This window comes from Thunnus albacares, chromosome 13 (assembly GCF_914725855.1).
Source record: "Thunnus albacares chromosome 13, fThuAlb1.1, whole genome shotgun sequence".
In the NCBI taxonomy this organism is placed as follows: Eukaryota; Metazoa; Chordata; class Actinopteri; order Scombriformes; family Scombridae; genus Thunnus; species Thunnus albacares.
In genome coordinates this window covers 13,310,510-13,324,291 of record NC_058118.1, presented here as the reverse complement: position 1 = coordinate 13,324,291, position 13,782 = coordinate 13,310,510, and the positions used below count along the sequence as shown (strand labels likewise).

Here is a 13,782-nt window from a genome sequence, read left to right as displayed (position 1 = left end):
AATGTAGGCCTAATAAAAATGTAATAAATACTGAAATACACTGAGAGAATACCTCCATCTTCACAATCCTCGAAATTTGCTGTCTTTTTGATTGAAAATGTTACAAAATACTGGGACTGTAAGCATGAAAAACCTCTTACTATGCCAACATTTCTTGCAATTATAGTATATATTATAGTATATTAAGAAAAAATATATTATTTTTCCTTCTCCTTTTGAGTTACCCTGCCTAAAGCTTCTGCTGGCAGCTCCTACATGCCACAAAAATGTCAGATGGAACAAATACTGAGGATTTTACAGAAGGAATCACCAGTAGTGTGATTTGTGCAGAGGGCGGCACTAGAGGAGAGGCATTGGGGTCAAAAGGATCAGTACAGGGTTCACTAAATTTCATAGAGATCAGTTAGATTATATGGTGTGTGAAGCTGACATTTTGGACAGTGTTCAAAATGGAAAAGCGTTTTCTCCTTTAGAAAGCGACTGCAGTTAATAAATTACAAATAAAAACATTACAACTGTTGCACGCTTACAAATTTTACAAACTCAGAAAGGTTCCTCTGTGAATTTCACAATAACGCTAATAATAAAGCTATACAATGGCAATTGATGTTTGACTTTTTATTTTTTTAAGGTAAACTGTAAAAATAGTGGTCATGTCCAGCCAACACAGGCCTGGTCCCCAGCTGTCACTGACCGACTCATCCTTAAGTCCCCTTCTATCACCTGGAAAGCCTGTCTTGGTGAAAAAGAGACGCCTGCCTTTACTCTCACTTTGTCACATTTCATCAAATGTAGCTCACAAACCTTTTTAAAGGTGTAGCTATGTAACATCACATCTGCATCAATATAATGTCAAATCCAAATTATCAGGCCTTAATCAATCAGTCCTCTGAGAGGCAAGAGACACACCTGAAACAAATTGAGAGGCTGTTAAATTATCAGTTGTGTTTGTATTGTTTGGAAACAGAGAAGGAATTTCATCATTTTCAAGAAACAATGCAGTGACTTGAAAATATGACGAGAAGTTTTGATGATGTTCAGCTTAAAACTGCTAAATACATAAAAGCTGTTCAGTGACCTTCAGTAGTTTAATGTTTGACTGATACAACCAACATTGTGTGTGTGTGTATGTTTGCAGTACATGCACACTTACCCTCAACCTTCAAGGTTTTGCTGTCCCCTGTTGAACTTTCAGTTTTAAAACACTGTATATTTGGGGGTTTTTTTACTGACTAACTCTTCACAGTTGTATCCCAGTGAATCTTTCACCCTTTTGAGACTATTAGCAACAAATAAAGAGTAGTGAAGTCAGTCAAATTACTGCAGTTAACCATTGTGGTATGACAGAGCACACAATCAATAACCGAATCAACATGTCAACAAGCAATATTCAAATGTGCCTTCGTGTTTCGGGAAATGATGAAGCAAACGTTTGTACTTTGTCTTGGTTTCACGATTTGTTTTTTCTACCTGACAATCCTGGATGAAATAAGGAGCAGCCATGGCCTACCTTAGGTCAGGACACACAAAACAAAGTCATTTGGACTACAGCATTAAAGAGGGACAATAATAAAAACTGTACTGGATTTATTTAAATGTCTTTCATGATAGGAACCAAAGATCTTTTTCTTCTCCTTTTTTTTTTGTACATCGTAAGAGTTTTAATATTTTAAAAAAACTCTACTGCAGGTGATTTTTAATACAGTACGTAATGAATATAATTAAATAAAAGTAACCTGCTTATTTCTATATTAGTAAAATGGATTGAAACACAAGTAATTTTAATCTACTTGATATCTAATGCAATGTCTTTTTTTTTTGAGGGACACACACTATTGATCTGCCTTTGTTTGTCATGGAGTTAATAAGTACCAGGATGGTCTTAGGTTGTCTGAAACATCACTGTCCGTTTTGAAATAAATGTACAACTCCAGTGAAATCCTCTCATTTTTGTATTGTTCCCCAGTTTAAGGTTCAACATGGGATTTTCTGTCCACTGGATTTGGTTCACTGCTCTTTCATGTCTCCTCTGCATGGGTGAGCTCCTGTTTCAACTTCAGATAAAAGAAATTTAGTGACACATATTTTATATATCATTTGAATTTCTAAATGTTCCTAATTGTCTTCAGGGCATGGTTTCCTCATGATATTCATGTATTTATATTTATCTTATAGGTGGTGCTATGCTACCATTTGTTAAATAGTTGGACGTAATATTTTTTATATTTTAGAATTATATTTCTTCATTTATGGCAGAATTTTACAAAACAATCATGTGTAACTTTGAACAGGACTGCAATAATGTACAATTGTGTGGCAATTTTAAATGCTGCTGAAAAAGGTGAAAAACATCAATTTGACTAGTGAAGGTAAATTTCCAGGTGAAAAATACCATCCAATATTTTCTCTCCAGTCTGAACTATTTGCTTTCTGGAGCAGTTCAACATTAAATAGACCATCGAGAGTTTGTAAAAGTTATCATAATGACTGATTCCTGAAGTAAGATCATTTTATGTTCCTGTAAAGTGCTACTCTTAGTGCCAATTTTGAGTAATATTCATTGTGTTTTCACTGAAGCAGAAACATGAATAATGTGGTCAAATGTAAAATATACAACTTGTAATCACTGTGAGGAGTAGTGACTCAGCTTGTGAAAACAGTGGATGTGGAGGAAGCTTTCTAAAATCATAGATGTTCATCTACACCTTATAAGTGTCTTTTCTTTTCAGGTGGTGAAGTTTGGTGTGATTGCACAGAGGCGAATATAGAAATTGAGGGAGGTAATTACACACTGACCAAGAATCTGAATGTAGGCAGCATGTTGGTCTACCATTGTCCTGAGGGCTACTATCCATACCCTGCTTTGATCCGTCTGTGTCAGCTCGGTAGCAGCTGGAGACCAGCACCCAAACGTTTTCGTAAACAGAGATGCAAGAGTAAGTGATGTGAAGATGACGTGTTGCACCTTGCCTCAGGCCATCTGCTCTACATGATAATGTTGATCAGATCATTTTATCTTGTTTTGCAGTGGTTGAATGCCCAGACCCCAATGTGCTGGAGAATGGAAACGTGTCCCCTCCTCAGGAGTTTTACTTTGTGGGCAATGAGACCACGTATGAGTGCTACTCTGGATACAAACTACGTGGCTCATTCAGACGTGTTTGCTTATCAAACACGAAGTGGAGCGGCTCCACTCCCATCTGTAGCCGTGATGGTAAGTCCTGAACAGCAATCTGTATCCATCCCTACTTGTTCCTTCTCTTTTTTTCTTTCAGGTTTCAGATACATCTGAATTCATGACTGTTTTATGACTTATCTTTTGTCTTTTTTTCTCACCACAGCAGGAGATAATTGTGCTGATCCTGGCATCCCACCTGGTGCCACAAGAACAGGGAATGTGTTTGATGTTGGTGACAAAGTGAAATACAGCTGCAGTACCAATCTTTTTCTGGTGGGGTCGAGCGAAAGAGTGTGTCTGGAGAGCGGCCAGTGGACTGGCCAAGAACCAGCATGCTACTGTAAGACAGATACCTACAAACTCTGTTGACATTTTGTGTTATTTGACCAAAGTTTTGCCATGAAAAGTTCTTCTGCATGACAGCCGCCTGCAACAGCAAAGCTGCAACATTCAAAAGCAATGACTAGGGTTGTCGAGTTAATTAAGAGACGTTAATGTGACATTTTCTTTAATATCTATTAATCTCATAGTTTTTATGCCAGTCAGTAAATGGCACTGAATGACTGAGTCCATTTCTGTGGTAGCCACTGACGCCACTGACGCCACAGCATCCAATAGAAAGCTAGCTCAGAGGTGACATCATGGCTTCAGCTCTCTATGTCACAAAAAGACCTATGCTGACCTAACTGTGACCTACATTTAATCAACAATGTTGTGGCATAGGCCAGTTTGTGGATGTTGGCTAGTTAGCACACTAGCTCATTCATTGACAACACAATTGTTAGCTATCTCACTAAGTAACTACGGTAACTAACTTGTATTTTGCATACAATCTTCACCTTTTGATGAGTTCCTGTTTCACAATAGTTTCTGTCTTGAAAAAAAAGGCAGCTGCGTCTTTAATTCTGCAACTGTCTGTTGTTTGGGATGAGTGAGTACCCAGTACAGTCCAAAGTGTCAGAATCAGAAACAGGCTTATTGCCAAGTAGGTTTGCACATACAATGAATTTACCTTGTGGCAAATTGGTGTTGTGGTGCATAACAATCAAAAAACAAGGCAAGAGAAAACACAAGTAACCATACAAAGTAAGAGAAAAATACATCTACTACAAAAGACAGGTGATATAAATATATAAATAAAATTTACCATTAAAAAATAAAATATAGTAAAAATATATATTCTTTAAAAATCTAAGTGAAATAAACCCGCTGTTATTTTTTGAATTGACTCGGCTGGATGATGAATAGGTGAAATCAAACTGTATCAATGAACCTCTGCTACTGGCAGTGTTAGCGGGTGGGAAGCCAGTGAGGGATCATGTCCTATTGGTTGGTGAGAGTGCCTGTGCAGAAGCAGGTGGGATCTACACAGACATGCTAAGCACTCACTAGGACACAATCCCTCACCAACTTCCCACCCATGAACACTGAAATCTCCACCACTTTTGAACTGTTTTGCTTCAATAATGTTCACAGAAGCTGTTTTCTGTCTGCAGAGCTTTTTCTTTTGTGTCACTTTTCTTTGTTATATTTATTCCAACCCTTGTTCATGTGGCTTTTGCTTCTTGCAGACAGACACACCTATGACACTTCACAAGAGGTATCAGAGGCATTTGGCAGTGCAATCAAAGGCAGCCTCACCACTTATGAGCCAACAGGTAAGGTCATGGAACTAATGATATTATTATCTTTTTTTTAAATTTGATTGAAATTCTATTGTGATCATTTTTTACTACACTATAATTTAGTAGTGAGGCTGATGACATTTTGTCTCATTCAAAACGAGTGATAATTTTATATTTTATCCTCTTCTTTAGTTAATTGCACCAAAACTACTGACATTAAACAATAATTCTGTATATATTAATATAATCTAAACAAGCAAATCTGCAGGTAAGGATGTTTTTAATGTGTAACAAATTCAGAGGACACTGCCTTGTCTTCTCTTGTATTAAAGTATGGGTTCACAAGTTATCAAGTCTGTCTTGAAACAACAGTCAGGTCCCCATATGAAAACTGAAAGAGGTTTTCTCACTGTAATCATTCCTCCTGTTCATACTGGCTATTAAAAGATCCCCTTCAAATGCACTTTCTATGTAAGTGATGGGGGCCAAAATCCACACAGTCATCTTGTGCAAAAATTTATTTAAAAGTTTATCTGAAGCTTATATGAGGCTTCAGCAGTCTGAGTTAGTCATGTCAAGTGGATATCTGCCACATTTACAGTCTTTTTAACATCAAATTACCTCTTTGTGTTCCCCTGTTGAGCTGCGGTGGAAGAATAGTAACAAAAAGAGGGACGTAGGCACTAAAAAAGACTGTAACGTTGAAACATATCTACTTGATTTGACTCATCTGGATGCCTGAATGGCTTCAACTTCTAATGGCCAGTATGAATAGAGGAATGATTAGCGCAAGAAAAACATGTGTCAATGTTCATTTGGGCACATGACTATTGTTTTAAGACAGACTTGAAAAATTGTGAACTCGTCCTTTAAGTTCTTGATAGATGACATTATATAGTATCATATGACATATATAGCTTATGGAACAGTAACAGTATTTGTTGTTGATGGTTCAGTTGACACACAGGAGGGGAGAAAAATCAGGATTTCAAAAAATGGGACACTAAACATCTACATCGCTGTGGATATTTCCGAGAGCATCCAAAAGGAATACATCCAAAATGCAACAAATGTTACAAAATCACTTATTTCAAAGGTGAGAAACAAGCAGCTTTTCTCTTGAGCTTTTCTCAAAAGTTTATATATTAAAGTTTTAGAGTGCTTTTTTAATGGAAAGGGTGGCCGCCACAGAACTCTTTCTCCTTCATGCTAAATTTGCCAACAGTCAGCAACATTGTACTGGGAATAGAGAGGTGAGTTGCATTGTGATTGTTTTGCTGATTGTTGGCTCAATTTAAAGGATGCACATGGAGTGAAAGTAGAGATTGCTGTTGATGGATGCAGCAGTTAGTGTGACTAGTCTGGACATTTAATCAATTACTTGATCTTATAAAGAATAAAATGACATGTTAGAGTTTGTATTGAGCTTGGCAGAGTGACGCAAAGGAGGACAGTATTATCGGTGGGTCAGACAAATTATGTAGTTTAGCAAGTTTGCATTATTTTATATTTATTTAGAAGTATTCTTCTCACAAATACTCTGCATTTGGACCAGCCGATATGGACACCCGAGGTGCCCGCTCATTGAGACCAAACCAACAGCCTGTCACATAACTGGCTCTTCCTTGATTGTCCGGATTGACGGACAAAAACGTATTGATAAAAAGTTGCATTTGAAAAAACAATGCTCATCGGGGAAAATGGCCTGATGAAATATAAACAGAGTTTGGGGGGGAAAAGTAGCACTGTTCATTTTCAAACAAAAACTGCTAGAATGAAATAAAAATGACCCACAATAAACTTTATGAAAAGAGATGCGTCTAAAACATTTATTGGATTTAACTTATGATTATGTCACTTATGATTATGTCACTTTTTTCTTTTTTTTCATAATGTCTTGTTTATTTATTTATTCAATTTTGAGCTCTTTGGGTTTCCATACATCCCCAACAGACTTTTTTTTTTTTTTTATACATTTTTAGCACAAACATACATTTTAGTTTTTAACTGATTCATGGAAATGAACAGTTTTGCCTCTTACTCATGTGACTATTATAATGATATTTATGGCTCTACAGAGAAATCAACTGCTTCCATAGTGATTTTTACAATGAAGTCATAAATTGTACAGTATTTTTGGTGTGAGCTGACTTATGAAGCATTTAACTCTATCTGACACACCTTTAGGGCACATTTCACACACTGTGCACATAACATGTACAAACATAATCTCATCCCGTTTGGCTATTGGGACCATCATAATTTCATTATGAATTACACATCATAATCTTGACTGACGCTCCTTGGCGTTGGTCCCTTGGCTTGTTGTCAGTGCACACTGCGGGATACTCTTTATGCTGATAAATGGATCAATTACTCAACAAAATAACAACGATAAGCAGTTTGATACATGTGGAGGTGTTGCATTAATAAAACATTTCACAGCAGTTCCACAAGTTTGCATGTTTATACACATTCAGGTCAAAAGTTCATACAATACTAAAACTCATTCACCTTGTACTTAACTGATATTCTTTGTGTCTCCACAGATTTCATCTTTTAGCGTGACTCCAAACTATGAGGTCCTCTTTTTCTCCTCTGAAGTATTTAGAGTTTCCAGAATTTTGGATTTCATGGAAGGTAGAGAAACACTAAGCACTCTGATGACTAAATTGGACACTTTTACAGAAACCAGTAAGTCAAACAGATCAGACACATTGCTAAAAAAATAAACGGCTTGATCCTAACGTTATGTTTTACTGTGTGTTTGTGTGCTTTCAGTCAAAGACAGAGACACTGCTGGAACAAATCTGATCGAAGTCTTTAGGACCTTCCTGGAAGAGATGGGTTTGATAAAGCAACGAGTTAAAGATGAAGGTTTTAAGGAACATCGTCACGTCCTCATCGTTTTTACAGATGGTCATTTCCTTTCCCTTTTGAGATATTTTATGTACTTATTTCTGCAATGAAGTTGCAATGAAGCTTTCACTGTAGGCAAATCATGGATTTAATACCTCAACCATTTAATGTGTGAAATATGCATGAATTCACTCCAGTAGTCTTATTACAACTGTAATCAAATTAGCACAGATTTAAAGTTGTTAGTATAAAGCCTGTATGAAGTATTAATAACACAATTGAATTATGTTTATGTAAGAGCAAAGGTTAAAGCAGGGAAAACTGTTTTCTTTCATTGCAGGTGGTTATAATATGGGTGGTTCACCTGAACCAATTGTGAGAAAAATAAAGAACATGGTGTACATGAACCACACTGAGGGCATTCAATCACGAGAAGACTATCTGGGTGAGTTTTATATTTGATCTGTTGCAACTTAATTAAATTTAGCTTGAGTTAGTTTATGTGTCTCGACTCAGCGATGATTGTACTGCTTTTTATTCTGTTACAGACATTTACATTTTTGCCATTGGAGATGAGATCCTTGATGATGAGCTGAAGCCCCTCGCAACAGGGACTGGTGGCAGGCATTACTTCAGAATGCAAAATGATTTAATAAACTTGAAGGAAGCCTTTGATGAAATAATTGGTAAGTCATCTCTGAAAGTAATGGCAGAGGGCTGAATGAATCTGGTAACACATTTTGGTCATTTCTACTTCAATTATTCATCACTACACCTTGTGTTTGCTTTTAAGGTCCCCCTCCACTCAAAAATGTGTTTTTCTTTGTGTTACTTCAGTTGGGTGTTTGAGCTTCACTGTGCAGAATGATATATTGCAGAGTTTGACACTAGAAGGCTGTTTTCACATTCATTTGCTGAAGGAGAAAAGTTTCTCTGTGCTTATCAAAAATCTGAAATTTAAGGGGTATACCTATGAGCAGCATTTGAGACACCACAACTAGTTTGGAGTCAATCGTGGACCAGTGTGCAACTTACACAAGTGTGAAGTGGAAAACTTGAAACAGTGAGAATGGACTTTACAGTGAAGTAGGAGATGTCTTGTGTCCACAAGTTAAACTTTTGAAGTGACAAATATTTGTATATTCATAGATTCTGGGTTTTTTAGTGCATGAGAAGAAGTAGATGGGATTTAAGCATTTTAATGAGAAAATTGAACTTTTTTTTGTGGAAAAACCATATCAGAGCATAGAGTGTTATATACAGTATACATCTTAAAACATGGGGGGGATCTTTAATCAGATATGGAATACAAAATGAAATCCAAGCCTTAATAAAGGCATTTATGTGTCACCGTTTACCTACAAGCATTCATCTCCAACCTCTAATTCGACACTAGAGAGATATAGGATAATAACTGGAGGACAGAACATGGTTCATTTGTCTCCTAAAGTACTTAAGAGCAGGTGGAAAATCACTCTGGATCTTATGGTGTCTCTATATGATACGAAGCCCTACACCACTGATGGTGAAGTGGACAGATAATGAAGAGGGTATCATATTTCTGTCTCCATTAATAGGGTAGACCAGTAAAAACATAAGTTTAACAGGAAGACGACACCTTAGGAAGGATCACACAAGTAAATAATGCATTTCAACATATATTTACATCAAAACCACACCATTGTCTCCATCTATTATCAACATTTGAACAAATAAATGTTAAACACTAGATAGTTGTCATATCAAGTATTTAGTCTAAGAAGACTGTCAGTCAGTTTTATTTCTCACTCCGGGTTTTTTAGGGGCTCTCATTTTATGTTGCACTTCAACTTCCTCTTCCTAGTGTCAATACTGAGCCTTTACTCTATACTGATATAACCATGAACTTGAGCAACGTTGAATTTGTTGTTTTATAATGCTTTTTTTTTCATGCAGATGCAGACGAAGTTTTGGGCATGTGTGGTCTTTACAATTCAACAACTGTAGGAAGTGACAAGTACCAGAGGAAAAGGTTTCCATGGGTAGTATCCATTACTATCAAGGTGAATATTTCAGAATTTCTATTAAAGGTGCAGTGTGTAGACTTTAGTGGCATCTAGTGGAACGGACTTAGCAGAAATGGAATATAATATTCATAAGTATGCTTTAATTAGTGTATTCATTTGGTTGCAGTCTGCACCCTCATCGCTAGATATCACTGAATCCTACACGTGATTGGAAGACTGAATACAGTAAAATTAGAGGAATATACTTTCCACAAAGGAGAATAACTGTGACCAGTGAACGGTTATGCACAGAGATTTGGTTCAGTGACAACACAGTACCAGAGTCAGGGCCTCAGATGTGAGATTTTGTGGAAAAACTGCTTCCTAATTGTCTACCAGCATGCTTTGCTGTCCATGTTGTCTTTTGCTGTGGTGCCAGATGTTCTGCTGAGTAAACGCAAAAACAGGAAATCGGTTCTTGCTTCTGCATAATATATAACTATGACATTACATTGTTTATTAATCCATTTATCATTTAAATTCTAAGAATGGGGGATCCAGAAATTGCCTTGGCTCTCTTGTGACCAAAGAGTTTGTGTTGACTGCTGCTCACTGCTTCAAATTTGAAGATAGGGAGGAGCACATCGAGGTTGACATTGGTGATCAAGGTAAGTAAGTAAATTTTCCTGTGATGTCTGTATGTTTAATTATGTCTCCTCTCTTCAGTTACCTGAACTTGACATATTGGCATTTTAGAAGTTTACATCAACAAAAATAAGTGTTACGGTACCCAGTGAAGTTATTTGCTTTGATAATGGATATTTCCAAGTTTCAAGTTTGCTATAGTAAAGTATTTTGATTTTAAAGATACACATTTTCCCATACTGTCTACTACTACTCCTCATTACAGCAACAATAATACACTTGATTGTGTCTCTTTTACAGCTAGAAGGGTTAAAAAAATCAGGTTACACCCAAAATTCAATATCAAGGCTAAAAAGGATGAAGGCGTGCGGGAGTTCTATGACTATGATGTGGCTCTCCTTCAACTGGAGGAATATGTTGAATTCTCCTATTATATCAGGTAAGAGCTCTGTCTACATCACTGTTGCTGGGTTTGTTGTTACATTCTCAGTCCTGCCTGAGGATTTATTGATAAACGCTTCTTACTGTGAAGATAATTTCAACAAACACACACAAACATGTCCACAGATTTAATAGATTAATCACAAATTCTGAAGTATGCTTAGTAAAATAACATTTGTAATATGGCATGTTTTTAAATAAATAAACATTCTGTGTTAAAAGCTGTTTACTTGGAACATCATCTTCTCTGTGTTATATTGTCTTTTGGCATCTCGTTCAGACCTGTTTGCATACCTTGCACCCAGGAGACCAGTGATGCTCTAAGACTGGTTGGTACTTCCACCTGCAAGGACCAAGGTGACACACTGTGACACACTGTGACACCAATCCACAGCCTGGGGTTCATAAATACTAAAAATTGCTTATCTTTATGGAGAACTGGGCAATTTGACCTAAATTGACTCTTTTTACAGTCTGCAATACGCTGCAATACATTAAAGTAACATTTGAGTTTATCTGATATTTCCAGCTAAATGAACCACAACTGACCGTCTGCTAAGTCCTGCTTCCCTTAGTTGCTATTGCTGCCTTTCAAGCTTTTGTTCTCACACTGCACATATTTTTTTAGTTTACAATGAGAATGTTGGTAGATTTTAGTTTGTAACTTTTTAATGTTTTCAGCTGATTTGTTTTACAGGAGAATCTTGTTAAAGGGATCTTAAATATGCACTTGATGACAAAATACATGATTTTGTGCAAAATTGCTAAAGCTGAACGTCTGGAGCAGAGAGTCAGCATACTCATCAGTTGATGATCCTTGTAGAAGACATGTAGCTTATTGCTAAATAAAGTAAACTTGTTCTTGTGTTGCAGTGAATTTAGTCCTAATATTTTAAATATGATTTGGAAAAATGAACTGTCATTCTATTATGGCTGATATGACGTTTTCACTTGTAACGTACAGCTTTTAGGATGACGACTAACCAATGTGTTTAGTGAATGTAACGTTATCTCAAATAACAAGTTTGGCTGGGGTTGCTGGAGCATAAACTTCTCTAAAACTAATAAAGGACAGAAGTGCTAGTCAGCCTAAATTCTGAAAGCATGCAGGACCTCCACACTGTGAGGAAATACTACACAGTGGATGTTCTTTTGTCAACTTAGTCACAACAACATCAACATTAGATCAAAACAGCTGGAGCCTCAGGTTTAATAACTGTATTTTTGTGGTCTCTCATATAGAGGATCTCCTGTTTAAGAATCATATTGAAGAACTCTATTTCCTGACAAAGTCAAGAAGCCATGTAAAGGAAAAAACTGTCCGCGCTAAGATCGGCGATAATGTGAGTTTTAAATGACTGAGCAGTGTTGTGTCTGATGTTTGTATCAAAACCCAAAAGTCAACTTGAGCTGGTTCTTCTTTTTACAGAGAGATGAATGCATCAGCCATGCGTTAGAGGCAGAAGGTATAACAACGAAAGATCCAGAGGTTGCTGTGACTGATAACTTCCTGTGCACTGGTGGTCTGGCTCCTCAGGTAGATCATATAGCATGTACAGGTATGTTCCCTCTATGTCATGTCTTTATCAATATCCTTATCACATTTAATGGGATATTTAGGCTTCTGTGAAATCCTGAGCCTTGTAGAAAGTGTGTGCACATACACAAAAATACTATTCAATTTCCAAAGTCTTTAGCCCTTTAAGTCTCAGTTATCAAGTAAAGTGTCAATCTGTTATAGAAGATTTCAGATTAGATGCATTTTATATACTAAAACATGAGCAACACTGGTGCAGATCTGTAAATGAGGCCCATTATTTTGGATGTAACCGTACGTGTGTGTGTGTGTGTGTGTGTGTGCGTGTGTGTGTGTGAATTTGTTGGGACAGGCGACTCTGGAGGTGCTGTGGTCAAAGACTATCTCATGTATCGCACAATACAGGTAAACAGCTGTTCTTTTCCTTGCATCCAATCACAAAGTATCACCTGATGACAAATATTACTCAGAAGTAATATATTGAAAAGAAAACCCACTGAAATGATTAAATTTGAACGAGTAATTTCCTGTTGATCATGTAAAGTAACCAACGATTTATTTCCCAGGTTGCAGTGGTCAGCTGGGGAACCAAGAAACTTTGCACGTCAGGCAGTCAGACAATGTCAGACGCCACTTCCAGAGATTTCCATATTAATCTTTTCAAAGTTGTACCTTTCCTCAAAGATGTCCTTGGAGATGACACCCAGGATGAGTACGCACCACTTAAGTTTTTGGACAGCTAAATACATTTCCTCTGATTTGAGGTTGAGTTAGCCATATGACAGTATATAGAGTGAGATGATATACATTTTAGATTCACTATTTGTCCATTTATGGCTTTTCTGTATGGAGTATTTATGATTTGTATCACTGTTATAATTTCCCTTTTTTTGACATGTAATAAATTCAATGTCAATGAGTCGATTTTATCAATAAACAAACAGACAAACTTTACAACATCACATCAATATACTGAGTATCAATAACTTAATGTAGAATTAGAGTTAATGTTAGTGTAATTTAAATTACACTTTGTTTATACATTCACAATCACAGGTTATGAAACAGTTTACTTTTCTCAGGCCTTTTCTAAAACTGCATTAAAAAAAGGAATGACTGAAAGAATTACTACATTGCTGAAAAGGTTTCTGTAAATGTCTGTTACAGACATTTACATTTTTGCCATTGGAGCTGAGAACTATGATGATGAACTGATACCCCTCACAGTAGGCACTGGTGGCAAGCATGACTTCAGAAGTAAGGCTGTTACGTCTATCAGCAGGTCTTAACGAGGGGAGTCACATCCACTTGCTACATGATGCACATTTCCTAATATGGACATCACTCCCAGAGTTGGGGGTGTTCCCCAGAGATAAAGCTAAGCAGCTGACACAAGCGTAGTGCTCCCAAGGGACTCTCCATAACCTGTTGTTCCCCTTCTCCTTTCCACAATGTTAGGTAGTAAAACATAGGCAATAAATGAAAAGTGCAAAGCAATAATCACCTTTGAAG

The 13,782-nt window shown here is 36.8% G+C and overlaps 1 protein-coding gene across 1 annotated transcript; it reads left to right on the top strand.

Moving 5' to 3' along the window:
- The first annotated feature begins 1,803 nt into the window (after window positions 1-1,803).
- On the top strand, window positions 1,804-13,236 carry LOC122995559 (complement factor B-like). The gene is made up of 18 exons (XM_044370866.1): window positions 1,804-2,037; window positions 2,730-2,936; window positions 3,029-3,214; window positions 3,342-3,518; window positions 4,750-4,836; window positions 5,760-5,899; window positions 7,353-7,497; window positions 7,585-7,722; window positions 8,003-8,107; window positions 8,211-8,348; window positions 9,598-9,704; window positions 10,195-10,315; window positions 10,593-10,731; window positions 11,014-11,090; window positions 11,976-12,076; window positions 12,163-12,292; window positions 12,623-12,675; window positions 12,837-13,236. The coding sequence occupies exons 1-18, from the start codon at window positions 1,980-1,982 to the stop codon at window positions 13,011-13,013; spliced, it is 2,286 nt and encodes a 761-aa protein (XP_044226801.1). The 5' UTR covers window positions 1,804-1,979; the 3' UTR covers window positions 13,014-13,236.
- Window positions 13,237-13,782: the final 546 nt, after the last annotated feature.